This window comes from Engraulis encrasicolus, chromosome 21 (genome assembly GCF_034702125.1).
Source record: "Engraulis encrasicolus isolate BLACKSEA-1 chromosome 21, IST_EnEncr_1.0, whole genome shotgun sequence".
Taxonomy (NCBI): domain Eukaryota; kingdom Metazoa; phylum Chordata; class Actinopteri; order Clupeiformes; family Engraulidae; genus Engraulis; species Engraulis encrasicolus.
The window spans coordinates 19,423,624-19,438,623 of record NC_085877.1 but is presented as its reverse complement, the minus strand read 5'-3'; the positions used below and the strand labels follow the sequence as shown (position 1 = coordinate 19,438,623).

Genomic DNA, 15,000 nt, shown 5'->3' with positions numbered 1-15,000 from the left:
GCAGGGCTGCCATTTTATTACATTTCACGGCCGCGGCCCACCGGGACAAATCCCCGATCTCCCGACGGCCACTCCGCGCCTGCACACACACACACACACACACACACACACACATTTAAGAGGGAAGATGCTTCATCATTGCTACTCTACAGGCATTATGTGGTGCAATGTAACATTATGACCTCTTAGAAATGGAAGTTCAGAAAATGTCTCCAGCTCATGTCCTCCCACACGACTGCAAGGAAAAGAAGACCCCTACACTCCCCCTAATATGCATGTTGGCATGCATGTTTGCTTGGTGAAATTCAGCTTCCCAATTCTAACAGCATTATCAAAATTCCATTGTAGTCTGTAGTTGGATACTTCTTTCAGAAAGAATCCTCTGAATAAAGGTGTGTGGCCTGGAGCTCAATAAAGAAGCCATTTTAAAAATGTACAAAATATTTATTAAAAATATATTTTGTGTTCTTGTCTCCTCTGGGTAGCTGGATTGAACCTCTACATTTTTCAAAATGAATAATGTGAATAAATAAAAATAGCCTGAAGCTAAAACCAGCATTGTTTAAGTATTGTACAATTACATAGTTACTTATTGAATAACTTTAAAAGTTATTGTTGCAAATTGCATTTACTGAGATTCCGCTTTCTGTTCTTCCCAAGGACGGTTTCAAAGACTACCAAAAACTGTCATAGTGCCACTAACTGGAACGTGGGTTGATGTAATCCCAAATGCCGGACTGGACTGGAAATCTGGCATATAGGGCATTTTCCCAGGGGACTGCCAATACTTTTGTATTTTATCCCGCAGATTGGGCAACCCATTCCACTGGTGCATCTGTACATCTGTTAGTGATGATAGAACAGATGTTGACAAGAAGCGAATGGGAAGATAGAAAGGGAAGGGTCGGCAAATTACCCTGGCCGGAATCGAACCCAGGTCAGCCACTTAGCAGACAAGTGCCCTACCATTAGCGCCACGGTTAGGGCCTCACAGTGGACTTCATCATATTACAAAAGGAGGGGGGGGGGGGGGGGGTGTTCTGTGTGATGGGCTGGTATATGCCAAAAATGCATGGGGCGGCGTCTTTTTTCCCCAGTTCACCCCTTCTCAATTGCAACAGTTTGGGGGAGTTTGATCTGAAACACAACACTGGGCCTACCACCAAAAGCCAAATGCTTTTAACAGCCCCAGCAGGGACACGATAAGAGTCATGGGGCATGATAAGAGTCAGATCTGCCTTGCTATGCAAAGGCGTGTTAGTGGATTATCACAGACACATCACAGGATTATTTTGGAGAGCTGTATTCAACCAAGTTGCATCTGATGATTTTGGAAGGAGGGCACAGAGGGAGTGTGGGACTGAGGGAGAGAGACGTGTGCACACATCCGCAGAAACAATGGCTATGGTGGGACCTTGCGTTACGTTGAAATGTTGTGCTGGTTTTTATCAAATAAATCACAGCAAGGGAGCTCCTGTACTGTATCTGCACTGTGTTAACTGAAAGAACAAAAATCCGCACTCAAAAACTAAGTCTCATTATTTATTTATATTACCACCATGTCCAAAAGCAAATGCGTTTCGGCGATCAAGCCTTCATCAGTGCGTGGTGCCTGGTGCGTGGTTCAGTTGATACCTTTTATCGCGCACCTAAAGACATTCATTTTTAAGAAGTTGAGCGCGTCCTCTGACAAAACTCCTGCACTGTGTTACCCATCTCAATGCTGATTCTGCCATGAATTTCTGCAGAATAGAACAGAATAGAATAGAACAGAACAGAACAGAACAGAACAGAATAGAATAGAATAGAATAGAATAGAATAGAATAGAATAGAATAGAATAGAATAGAATAGAACAGAGTAGATGAATAGAAAGCCTTTATTGTGTGATAAATTAGGCTGGTGATTGGCATGAGGAGTACCATAATGACATTCTTGAATTGAAAAAAATATTAAAATTCTTCCAAAATACAATTGACAACTAAACCCACATTCAAACACCCACCCACACCCACACCCACACACACACACACACACACAAAGGTCAAAAGTTCAGTCACTCCTCTACAGAGCATGTGTGTGTGTGCTGATAAACCCAGACACATCATCACAGATCAAAGCACCAATCAGAAGCCTGAGCCTCTCGAAGACCTCACGACTAGAAGCTTTGGAATGTCTCGTTTCCTCTTCCTCATCATCTGCCTCTTTCTCTCTGCCCCTCCCTATCCCTCTCCCTCTCTCTTTCTCTATCCCCCCCCCCTCTATCTCCTCGCCCTTCTATGCTATCTACTTTCCCCTTCTTTTCCAAGTCTTCCAATCCCCCCCTATTCCTCCCACCCTTCATCTTTCTCTATCACCAGTCCTTCACATGGCGATCACCCATCCCTACTCTTAACTCTCTACTCTCTTCCAACTCTCTATCTCTGTCTCTGTCTCTCTCTCTCTTTGTGTCTCTCCCTCCTCCGCCACAAACCATGACGTTGGCATGGCAATTGCGTTGCACATTCCCCCAGCGGCCCAATCAGATGGCAGATAAATCGCTCTGCAATCTTCCTCCATGCTCTTGTGTTTTGAAGGGCTTGTTTTTGTGAAGGCCGCTAGTCAAGTGTGCCCCGATAGCTTCCTGTTGATAGGAGGCTTCTTTCTTCTCCGTGAACTCAGAGTCACCCTCAAGGCTCTGCCCGCTCTGCCTGCTCTGCCCACCCTGTCCGCTCCGCCCTGAGTGGTGGTGAGATAACAATAACAACAAGGCAGAGAATGCGCGCACATCAGTGGCACAGGTGCTGGACAAAATAAAATAGCTGAAGTAAATGACGGATGTCCGCAACACTGTTAATGCTTCCAGTTGTTTTTTGGCACAACGTTTCGGACCTTAGTCCTTCTTCAAGTGCAAACTTGCACCAGTAGAAGGACTAAGGTTCAAAACGTCGCGCCAATAAACAACTGGGAGCATTAACAGTGTTACGGACATCTATCATTTACTTGACATAACAATACATAAATAAATTAATTAATAAATTAATAAATTAATGAATTAAAAAAAATAAAATATTATTATTAATAATAATAATAATAATAAAGCGCTGTGAATATTGATTCAGTGCAGTGCAGTCTTAATTCACCACTTAGAGAGTTGATTTAGCATCTTCTACAAAATACTAGGACTACAACATTGAATGCTAAACCTGAAGCTAACATGTCTTCTTGTTTTAATTCTATTCTAACAGTATGTTTAATGTCATTTAATGTTAACTGCTCATTATCTAAAAGAAAATAAACATGCAAATTTGAGAGCATTTCGTCACAGACTACTCCCTAAATGTTGAATTAACACTGCAATTTTTTGTGTACTAGTACTACTACTTCTACTTCTACTACTCTCTCTCCTCAAAAAAGAGGTGCGTTTAGTTTCTTGCAATGTCGACCAATGTGCATCTGTCACCTCTTTTTTGAGGTAGCACCCAAGCAACGCAAAGGTACTCCCCTTGAGTGTACTACCACAGCGATGAGTTCTGTACCTTTATTTTTGAGAGCGTAAACTGTAAATAAACTGTATTTCCTTTCTATTCATACAAGATACAACTTAAAGTGCCTCTGCTGCAGTCTTATAAATGACACTTGTTTGGATTGGGTGGATTGAGTCTTTCAAGTCTGGACCTTTGAGAATCGTATTGGTACCAGTTTGTGGGTAGCTCTTGTGACCCTAAGTGAGGGTGTTCCTGTTAATAAATGGCTTCCTTGGCCTCCCTATAAACTCTGACTACCACATGGCCAACCTATCTGCCCTGGGCAGTGTGGAGTTGAGTGGGTCAAATTTCTGTGGACCTTTGATTTCCATACTGATACCACGATGTTTGTTGGCCTGACCTGAAATAAGAAACCATTAGCCATGTGTGGTCTGGGGCAATGCTAGTTTTACCATAAAAAGTTGTTTAGTTAGGCATCGTGCTAGGACTCCTGATATCTCCCACATGCATCTAAGTATAAATAGAGTAGAAATAAAGCCTCAGCTCTGGAATTCTGGAACTTGTACATGAATTAGAAAACCGCTCAATTCGAAATTGCTATAACATTGTATTCCCAATTTTACTTCATTAAAAGAAAGAAGTATTCAACTTCCCGCCCCATCCTCCAAAATGCTAATGAAGTTGTGTGACTGGGCAGCTACCCAGCTAACCAAGGAGCGCTGACATTTTGTAACCAAAACTACAGGATTTGACTGTATGGTCTATTTCATGTACTTCTTTTGAAATCCCATTATAGTTCAAGGTAATACGATTAAAAACAAGTTGTTTGCAACTGAGCAAAATTGTGTGCAACTCAGCAAAAAAGTTACTCTGAGATTGCAGGTTTGAAATTAGGTCTTCTCTTCACATAGAGGCCTTAGTGGAAAACATGTCAAGTCTAGTAAACTAAAAGGTTCGTTTGACCAGCTAATAGCCACTTCTGAACTGTTTGGTTTTCAAGGCCAGGGAAGGTAAAAACTTTTGTACCGTGACAAGTTTAGGCTACCTTGCCTCTGAAGACCTTCATCAGAGGTGTTAGCCTGATTATCATCATCTTTCAAATCTCTTTGAGACGTGGTCTGACCAAGAGCATAACAATTAACGTTTCCCAAATGGCATGGTTGACCCACCTGCCTAGATTTGCTACTGGTTGACTGGTTTCCGACAACGTGGGTGGGGATCCCAATTTTTCTGAAGATCAGAAAGGATATTTACATTGCTCTTGGCCTGACTTGAAGCAACGCTGAAGGTGTTGCGTCACTACAGAGGTGTCATGTGATAATGTTGTTATGTTGTCCGTGATGGTTTATGTGTTTTCCCCATCCCACCTGTGTGTTTGATATCTTGGAGGTACCAGTGTGTGGTTTACCCTGGTCTTCAATGACTCATGGGAGTGCTTATGAAGTGGCCTTGGAAGGCCTGTGGGCTTTTTGCCATTGGTTACTCTAGGGCAGTCGTGGGCAAACTCAGGCCCGGGGGCCACATGCGGCCCGCTCGGCCATTTCATGCGGCCCTCAGAGCCTTTCCCAGAAAAAAAATGCAGACTCGCATGGTCACTCATTCTTCAATGCACTACCTAAAACAAGGGTCTTGGAAACCTAAGATTACTAAAGTCTACATCTAGATACAATTAGCAGGAATGGCATAACTGACAATGGTGTAATTATGCTGCCGTACACCAATTCTTATTATTGGCACGGGCAAGTTGCCTACGACATCCGGCCCTTTGGTCAACTTTCTAAACCCAATGTGGCCCTTGAGCCAAAATAATTGCCCACCCCTGCTCTAGGGGAATGCCAAATACCAAGTAAGAGTCAAGCACACCATTAAAACACTCAGCCATGGATAAATCATCTTCTCATGTTTGTTGAACTTCTGACCTCTCGAAAGCAGATAAAAAAGTCTCAGACCACTTCTTTCCTTTCTTTCTTTAACTGGTAAATCAGCTGACTATTTTTATTACCTCGTGTGTGTAGTCCCATATCTATTTTAAGTACAGTATGTATGTGAATATATGTGTATGTATGTATGTATGTATGTATGTATGTATGTATGTATGTATGTATGTATGTACAGTACAGTATGTATGCATGTACAGTATGTATGTATTTTTGTATTTATGTACGAACGTTGTATGTTATGTACAAGAGAGTCCTTGTGCACAGCCCCTCAATGCAGGTGCAGGTGTGAGGCAGGAGGAGGTGAATCAATAAACCAAAAGTCAAGAGACACCGCACACTGCTTACTTTTCTTAACTTTATTTCTTGGAGCGAACAACGCGTTTCGCCCAATGCGTCATCAGGTTCGCTCTATGCCAAACCCCCATTACCCAGGTGTACAAATAAAGTGCCAAATGATCACATGATTCTTTGCTACCAATCTTGTGCATAGTCTCAAAACCCATCCCCACAGGTGCGTAAAGTAGGTAAAACATGATCAGTCCATGCAGGCCATCACAACAATATTTTTCACATTGATGTCCCCATGCAAAGGCTATATACAAAGGTAACACAATTCCATCAGTTACATTCAGATAGGTCAATAAATACCACAGAAAATAGTCATAATGTTGCATATTCATCAATATTACACAAATCCAGTAAAATTAACTCAGATAGGCCTAGAAAAATAAATCCCACAGAGTTAAGGCATAGCATCATGTCTTCAAGTCATCTATATTAGAAATGTAAGTCAAATATCATCAGTAACATTTCACTTCATAATACAATTCATCAGCTTGTACAAAATCTAAATACACATTCAATTCACAAAAAAACACTCAACTCCTGCTTCTCATTTAATCCATGAGGTTCAACAGTATTCAATTTGTGTATCCAGTGTGCTTCTCTTTTTAACAGTTGTTTTATCAGATCTCCACCTCTTGGATTTGGCATCACCCTCTCAATACCCACAAACCTTAAAGTTGTAGCAGAGCCATGGTTTCGGTCCTTGTAGTGTCTGGCTATTGCATACTCCATATTGCCATTTCTAATGGAGGCTTTATGTTCGGCGATTCTTAATTTTAAGTTCCTCTTTGTTTGACCGATATACATAAGGCCACAAGGGCATTTTAGCATGTAAACTACATGGGTAGAGACACAATTGATAAATTGCTTAATGTTGTACTTCTCGCCTGTGTGAGGGTGGGTGAAGGTTTTAGTGTCCACTGTGTTGGAGCAGTGAGCACACTTTCCACACCTATAGTTACCAAAAAGAGGTTTGGACAGCCAGCTGGTTGTACTGGGAGTAGGTACTTCTTGGTACATGGAACTGACCACAAGGTCTTTGATGTTTTTTCCCCGTTTAAAGCAGAATCTGGGTTTGTCAGGTAGGTGATTCAGACTCGGGTCGCATTTCAGGAGTTTCCAATGTTTATTTATAATTCTTTTCACCTGTTTGGAGCCAGTGGAATACTCAGAGACAAAAGTGACGACACTATCAGACGTCTTGGGAGCCGGATTCAATAATTCACTCCTATTTCTGTGGGAGGCCCTCCCCCTCGCCTGGTCAATCACAGTTTCATCATACCCTCTTTCTCTGAAACGTTTTGCCATGTCATTAGCTTTCACCTCAAAATCCTCATCATTACTGCAGATTCTCTTTAGTCTTACAAACTGACCATATGGGATATTTTTTACAATATGGTCAGGGTGGAAACTGGACGCATGAAGGATCGTATTTCTGTCAGTCTCCTTCCTGTAGATTGAGGTTTCAAGCATGTTGTTATGGAGAGTAATTTCAAGATCAAGAAAATGAATTTTGGTAGAGCTGTACTCCATGGTAAATTTTAAATTAGGATGTGTGTCATTGATGTATTTATTAAAAAGGCTTAAGTCATGTTCAGAGCCCGTAAAAACCAATAGAATATCGTCAATAAAACGTTTAAATATTAAGAGGTTATCTTTAAAGGGATTATTGTTAAATATATGCTTCTCCTCCCATAGCCCCATAAATAAATTTGCATAGTTGGGTGCAAATGGGGAACCCATACTTGTGCCTTGAACCTGTAAGAAATATTTGTTATTAAAGAGGAAATAATTTGATTTCAGAATAAACCTGGTCATGTTTAATAGAAGTTCAGTAGGCAGGCCATCATCCTGTGATTCAAGGTAGTGGGCCATGGCTTCCAGACCACCTTCATGGGGGATGTTTGTGTACAAACTCTCCACATCAAATGTAACCAGATAAACATTATCAGGGATGGTGATGTTAGACAATAACTTAAGCACATCCCTGGTATCAGAAATGTAGCTAGGGAGTGTTTTAACAATATCGTTGATGACAACATCCACAAATTGACTCAGAGGTTCAGTTAGGGAATTTTTACTGGCAACAATTGGTCTACCAGGAGGGTTCTGCAACCTTTTGTGAACCTTAGGCAGTAAGTAAAACACAGGTGTGACAGGATGAAGAACTCTCAAAAATTCATATTGGTTCTTGGACAACCACTTATTTTCAATGGCATTATCAAGTAACATGTCTCTTTCTTTTATGAATTCATCCAAAGGGTTTCTTGACAAATGCTGATAAAAATAATCATTATTCAGTTGTCGCAGAGCTTCAGCAGCATAGTCTTTAGCATTTTGAACTATAATAGCTCCACCCTTATCTGCAGATTTCACAACTATATCAGTATTGTCCTTTAATTCATCCAGTGCCTTTCTTTCCACTTTAGTAAGATTCCATTTCGTGTTGTGTTTGCCTGATTTCTTGGTTAATGCATTAATATCTCTTTCCACAAGTTTACCAAAAGTGACCAAAGTAGGATTCTGGCTACCTAGCGGCATGAATGTAGACTTTTTCTTTAATTTATTCAAGGAATCTAAAACCACATTCCTAGTACCAACAACAGTAGCAGGTTTATCATGAAAAAAATGTTTCAAATGCAATTGTCTTAAAAACTTAAACTGGTCAACCTGGATGTTGAAGGCATTCAATTTATTTGTAGGAACAAAGGAGAGTCCCCGACTCAACACTCTTGTTTGTGTAGTCGTAAGAGGATAATCTGAAATGTTTATCACCGTATGTTCCGATGTAGACTGCGGGTCACTCGATTTGGATCTCGGCTTCCGTTGCCCCCTCCGCGTCTTTTTCCTCGTTGGCCTCTCCCTCTCCCTCTCCCTCTCCCTCCTAAAAAATGATCATCAGTGGAGGAAGCACTTGTGTGGCCTTGGTCTGAAGTTTCGGACTGGAAATGGAAATACAAACTGAACTGAAGACATTCGAAGAAGACCTCAAGGCCTACAAAATAAGAAAATTCGAAAGGGACGCAGAGGATTATAGAACAGGCTCGGTGTACAACTGGAAGCGCAAAGACAAACCCAGAGTTCCGAAACCTGCTGCGCACCCGCGGCGTTATGGGAGACCACCAGAGCGCAGACCCAATCGAGACCTGCTACTCACAAGCGAGTCCGAAACTTCAGACCAAGGCCACACAAGTGCTTCCTCCACTGATGATCATTTTTTAGGAGGGAGAGGGAGAGGCCAACGAGGAAAAAGACGCGGAGGGGGCAACGGAAGCCGAGATCCAAATCGAGTGACCCGCAGTCTACATCGGAACATACGGTGATAAACATTTCAGATTATCCTCTTACGACTACACAAACAAGAGTGTTGAGTCGGGGACTCTCCTTTGTTCCTACAAATAAATTGAATGCCTTCAACATCCAGGTTGACCAGTTTAAGTTTTTAAGACAATTGCATTTGAAACATTTTTTTCATGATAAACCTGCTACTGTTGTTGGTACTAGGAATGTGGTTTTAGATTCCTTGAATAAATTAAAGAAAAAGTCTACATTCATGCCGCTAGGTAGCCAGAATCCTACTTTGGTCACTTTTGGTAAACTTGTGGAAAGAGATATTAATGCATTAACCAAGAAATCAGGCAAACACAACACGAAATGGAATCTTACTAAAGTGGAAAGAAAGGCACTGGATGAATTAAAGGACAATACTGATATAGTTGTGAAATCTGCAGATAAGGGTGGAGCTATTATAGTTCAAAATGCTAAAGACTATGCTGCTGAAGCTCTGCGACAACTGAATAATGATTATTTTTATCAGCATTTGTCAAGAAACCCTTTGGATGAATTCATAAAAGAAAGAGACATGTTACTTGATAATGCCATTGAAAATAAGTGGTTGTCCAAGAACCAATATGAATTTTTGAGAGTTCTTCATCCTGTCACACCTGTGTTTTACTTACTGCCTAAGGTTCACAAAAGGTTGCAGAACCCTCCTGGTAGACCAATTGTTGCCAGTAAAAATTCCCTAACTGAACCTCTGAGTCAATTTGTGGATGTTGTCATCAACGATATTGTTAAAACACTCCCTAGCTACATTTCTGATACCAGGGATGTGCTTAAGTTATTGTCTAACATCACCATCCCTGATAATGTTTATCTGGTTACATTTGATGTGGAGAGTTTGTACACAAACATCCCCCATGAAGGTGGTCTGGAAGCCATGGCCCACTACCTTGAATCACAGGATGATGGCCTGCCTACTGAACTTCTATTAAACATGACCAGGTTTATTCTGAAATCAAATTATTTCCTCTTTAATAACAAATATTTCTTACAGGTTCAAGGCACAAGTATGGGTTCCCCATTTGCACCCAACTATGCAAATTTATTTATGGGGCTATGGGAGGAGAAGCATATATTTAACAATAATCCCTTTAAAGATAACCTCTTAATATTTAAACGTTTTATTGACGATATTCTATTGGTTTTTACGGGCTCTGAACATGACTTAAGCCTTTTTAATAAATACATCAATGACACACATCCTAATTTAAAATTTACCATGGAGTACAGCTCTACCAAAATTCATTTTCTTGATCTTGAAATTACTCTCCATAACAACATGCTTGAAACCTCAATCTACAGGAAGGAGACTGACAGAAATACGATCCTTCATGCGTCCAGTTTCCACCCTGACCATATTGTAAAAAATATCCCATATGGTCAGTTTGTAAGACTAAAGAGAATCTGCAGTAATGATGAGGATTTTGAGGTGAAAGCTAATGACATGGCAAAACGTTTCAGAGAAAGAGGGTATGATGAAACTGTGATTGACCAGGCGAGGGGGAGGGCCTCCCACAGAAATAGGAGTGAATTATTGAATCCGGCTCCCAAGACGTCTGATAGTGTCGTCACTTTTGTCTCTGAGTATTCCACTGGCTCCAAACAGGTGAAAAGAATTATAAATAAACATTGGAAACTCCTGAAATGCGACCCGAGTCTGAATCACCTACCTGACAAACCCAGATTCTGCTTTAAACGGGGAAAAAAACATCAAAGACCTTGTGGTCAGTTCCATGTACCAAGAAGTACCTACTCCCAGTACAACCAGCTGGCTGTCCAAACCTCTTTTTGGTAACTATAGGTGTGGAAAGTGTGCTCACTGCTCCAACACAGTGGACACTAAAACCTTCACCCACCCTCACACAGGCGAGAAGTACAACATTAAGCAATTTATCAATTGTGTCTCTACCCATGTAGTTTACATGCTAAAATGCCCTTGTGGCCTTATGTATATCGGTCAAACAAAGAGGAACTTAAAATTAAGAATCGCCGAACATAAAGCCTCCATTAGAAATGGCAATATGGAGTATGCAATAGCCAGACACTACAAGGACCGAAACCATGGCTCTGCTACAACTTTAAGGTTTGTGGGTATTGAGAGGGTGATGCCAAATCCAAGAGGTGGAGATCTGATAAAACAACTGTTAAAAAGAGAAGCACACTGGATACACAAATTGAATACTGTTGAACCTCATGGATTAAATGAGAAGCAGGAGTTGAGTGTTTTTTTGTGAATTGAATGTGTATTTAGATTTTGTACAAGCTGATGAATTGTATTATGAAGTGAAATGTTACTGATGATATTTGACTTACATTTCTAATATAGATGACTTGAAGACATGATGCTATGCCTTAACTCTGTGGGATTTATTTTTCTAGGCCTATCTGAGTTAATTTTACTGGATTTGTGTAATATTGATGAATATGCAACATTATGACTATTTTCTGTGGTATTTATTGACCTATCTGAATGTAACTGATGGAATTGTGTTACCTTTGTATATAGCCTTTGCATGGGGACATCAATGTGAAAAATATTGTTGTGATGGCCTGCATGGACTGATCATGTTTTACCTACTTTACGCACCTGTGGGGATGGGTTTTGAGACTATGCACAAGATTGGTAGCAAAGAATCATGTGATCATTTGGCACTTTATTTGTACACCTGGGTAATGGGGGTTTGGCATAGAGCGAACCTGATGACGCATTGGGCGAAACGCGTTGTTCGCTCCAAGAAATAAAGTTAAGAAAAGTAAGCAGTGTGCGGTGTCTCTTGACTTTTGGTTTGTTGTATGTTATGTGTTTATGTACGAACGTTGTATGTTATGTGTTTATGTATGAACGATGTATGTTATGTGTTTATGTACGAACATTGTATGTTATGTATTTATGTACGAACGTTGTATGTTCTGTATGTTTACATTTATTGCTTGTATTATTGTATTATTCATTTTTTTGTATTCATCCCTCTTCCCCCATTTTGCTTTCTCCTTCCTCCTCCCTCCCTCTAGTCTGCAGAGATGAGCCTGACCGGCACGCTGGAGAAAGGGGCGCACCACCAGACCCTGGACCTCTCTGAAGAGCTGCCCCCTCACACCCCCATCTCCCACCACCAGCAGCACCACCACAGCCCCCATCAACACCTCCATCACCCCCACCACCTTCAGCTCCAGCAGGCCCACTCCCTGGCCTCCACAGCCCGAGCAGGGACACCGGTCAGTGGGTCGGCTGTGGTGGTGCCGCCCCCTTACTCCCTGGGCGAAGCCGGAGCTGGTGGTGGTGGAGGAGGAGGGGGTGGTGGCTCTGATTCTCCGCTGGAGCTGCGTGGGTCGCTGGACTGCTGGGCGTGTTCGGTTCTGGTGACGGCTCAGAACCTGGTGATCGCTGCCATCAACGCCTGTCTGGCCGGAGTGGTGTTCGGAATCATCCTCACGCCTGCCATCGCTATGGTGACCTTCGGGTTCCTCTGTCACTCAACGGTAAGGAGCAAAGCATTCTGGGTCACTCATGTGATCAGAGGCGGATCTAGCCATTTGGGGCCCTGGGCAAAATATAAAACATGGAGCCCCTAAAAAGTCATTATATAGATATAACATTTCTGTGTTTTGGTGCTATTTTAGTGTTTTGTGTCATATATATCTTTGATGACTTGACATAAGTGACAAATTAAGATCCATCCCATTTTTTGTGTGTTTACCGACTGGCTTGACAGTTGGGGCTCCTATGGAGGGGAGATTGGGTTGGGGGCCCTAGGCAATTGCCTAGGTTTGCCTAATGGAAAGTCCGCCTCTGCATCTAATTATATCCCCGAAACGCGGAGCGTCGGGGATGTAATGGTTTTGCGTGCACCTCCGCCGCGTCCGCCGCGTAAGGTCTTTCGTGTTAACGCGATAACTTTTGAACGGATGTTTGGATTTGTCCCAGATTTGGTGTGTGAATGCTCTAGGGCAGGTTCATGAACTGATTCGAGTTTGGAGGTCAACAATTTCAAGATGGCCGAATTCAAGATGGACGAATTTTTGTTTGGCCCATTACTTCTGACCGGGTGGATGGATTTGTCCCAGATTTGGTGTGTGAATGCTCTAGGGTGGGTTCATGAACTGATTAGAGTTTGGAGGTTAACAATTTCAAGATGGCCGAATTCAAGATGGCCGAATTTTTGTTTGGCCCATTACTTCTGACCGGGTGGATGGATTTGTCCCAGATTTGGTGCGTGAATGCTCTAGGGTGGGTTCATGAACTGATTAGAGTTTGGAGGTTAACAATTTCAAGATGGCCGAATTCAAGATGGCCGAATTTTTGTTTGGCCCATTACTTCTGACCGGGTGGATGGATTTGTCCCAGATTTGGTGTGTGAATGCTGCAGGGTAGGTTCATGAACTGATTCAAGTTTGGAGGTCAACACTTTCAAAATGGTGGAATTTTTATTTGGCCCATAACTTCTGACTGGGTGGATTGATTTGCCCGGTAACTCCTTAATTTAATGGTTCACCATTTCAGTGAATCTACCATATCAGGTAGGCCTACAGTGTAATAACCAGTGTAACAATATTTAATACCATGTAATACTAGTGTAATACCAGTGTAAAAATAGGCAATACCAGGTACAGTGTTATAACCAATGTAACAATATGTAATAGCATGTAATACTAGTGTAATACCAGTGTACAAATATGCAATACCATGTAATACCACTTACACACAAATAGCCTACATGATATAAGTACAAAATTGGTACATGGTGTCACACTGGTATGACGTGGTATTAAATATTGTTACACTGGTTATTACACTGTACCTAATGTGGTATATCCACTGTAATAGTGAACCATTAAAACAGTGTTACCATTTGCCCCATTTTTTCCTTCATTTTCACAATAGTCATTTGGTTTTAAGCCTATGCACGTCATTGATCTATGTATAGATATTAAATATATTTATTTTATATTTTGTATTTATCATAAACGTTCATGAAAAGGTGGACGGGAGTGGTAGGAATGATTGGGGACTGGAAGCGTCGCGTTTCGGGGATATACCTTAAGCAGTCGAAGGCGACTGCACAGGCAGTCTAGTTATGTTATGCTAGGAGCGGAGGGTAATCATACCTTAGTCACAGTATAATATATATATTTTTTCTTTGATTGAAGATGTGATGTCTACAGTACGTGTGTGCCAATAAAGCAAAATCAAATGGCGATCTTGATCCTGTGCCAGTTCAGTTTCACACCAACTCCAACTCCATTTTGTTGCTATACTCCATGTGTGCATTCCAATATGCAACCTTGCGTCCTCCACTTGTGCTTGTGGCCTCGCCCCGCCTCCTGGCCCCTCCTCTGTGGAGAAAACAATAAAGTTTCCCCACTTTCAGCCTAGCCAAAACAATTTTTGGGGGACTATTTTTCATTCACCATCCAGTTTGCAAATGAGAAAATGACTTAACAATTGAGCTTTTGCTAGATATTGAAATATAATGCTGTTTTCAGTGATGTCATCACAACGTATTATTTCCTGATACGAGGCCTCAAGCACAAGTGGAGGACGCAAGGTCGCATATTGGAACACACACCATTAATGAAGAGTTAGGCTACTGCCCTGAAAAACTACATGAAGATTTAAGTAAGACGATCAATATTTGTTGCCATGATGCTCCATAAATGAACTACACTAAAAATGAAATACATCTTGATTTAAGTGAGGTGGATCAATGATTTAGGTGAAGTGTATCAATACTTGTTCCCATTTACTTAAGTACATGATGTTTCAGCTGTCGGGAGCAATGGTCGATTAATTAATTGCTTAATGGCAAATTAAATATTGTGTGGAAGCGAGTATATCTCTGTTACCGCACAATCCTCCCCATGTACAGCAGATGTAGCAGACTGAGGTTTTACGTAACTACTTGATTG

General features: G+C 41.4%; 1 protein-coding gene across 1 annotated transcript in view; it reads left to right on the top strand.

The window, feature by feature from the left end:
* Positions 1-15,000, top strand: part of tmem88b (transmembrane protein 88 b) — a 28,599-nt gene that overhangs the window by 8,182 nt on the left and 5,417 nt on the right. Inside the window, exon 2 of the mRNA XM_063187095.1 lies at positions 12,106-12,573. Within this exon, the coding sequence (XP_063043165.1) occupies positions 12,115-12,573 (459 nt within the window). The 5' untranslated portion in view covers positions 12,106-12,114. The remainder of the gene's footprint in view (positions 1-12,105; positions 12,574-15,000) is intronic.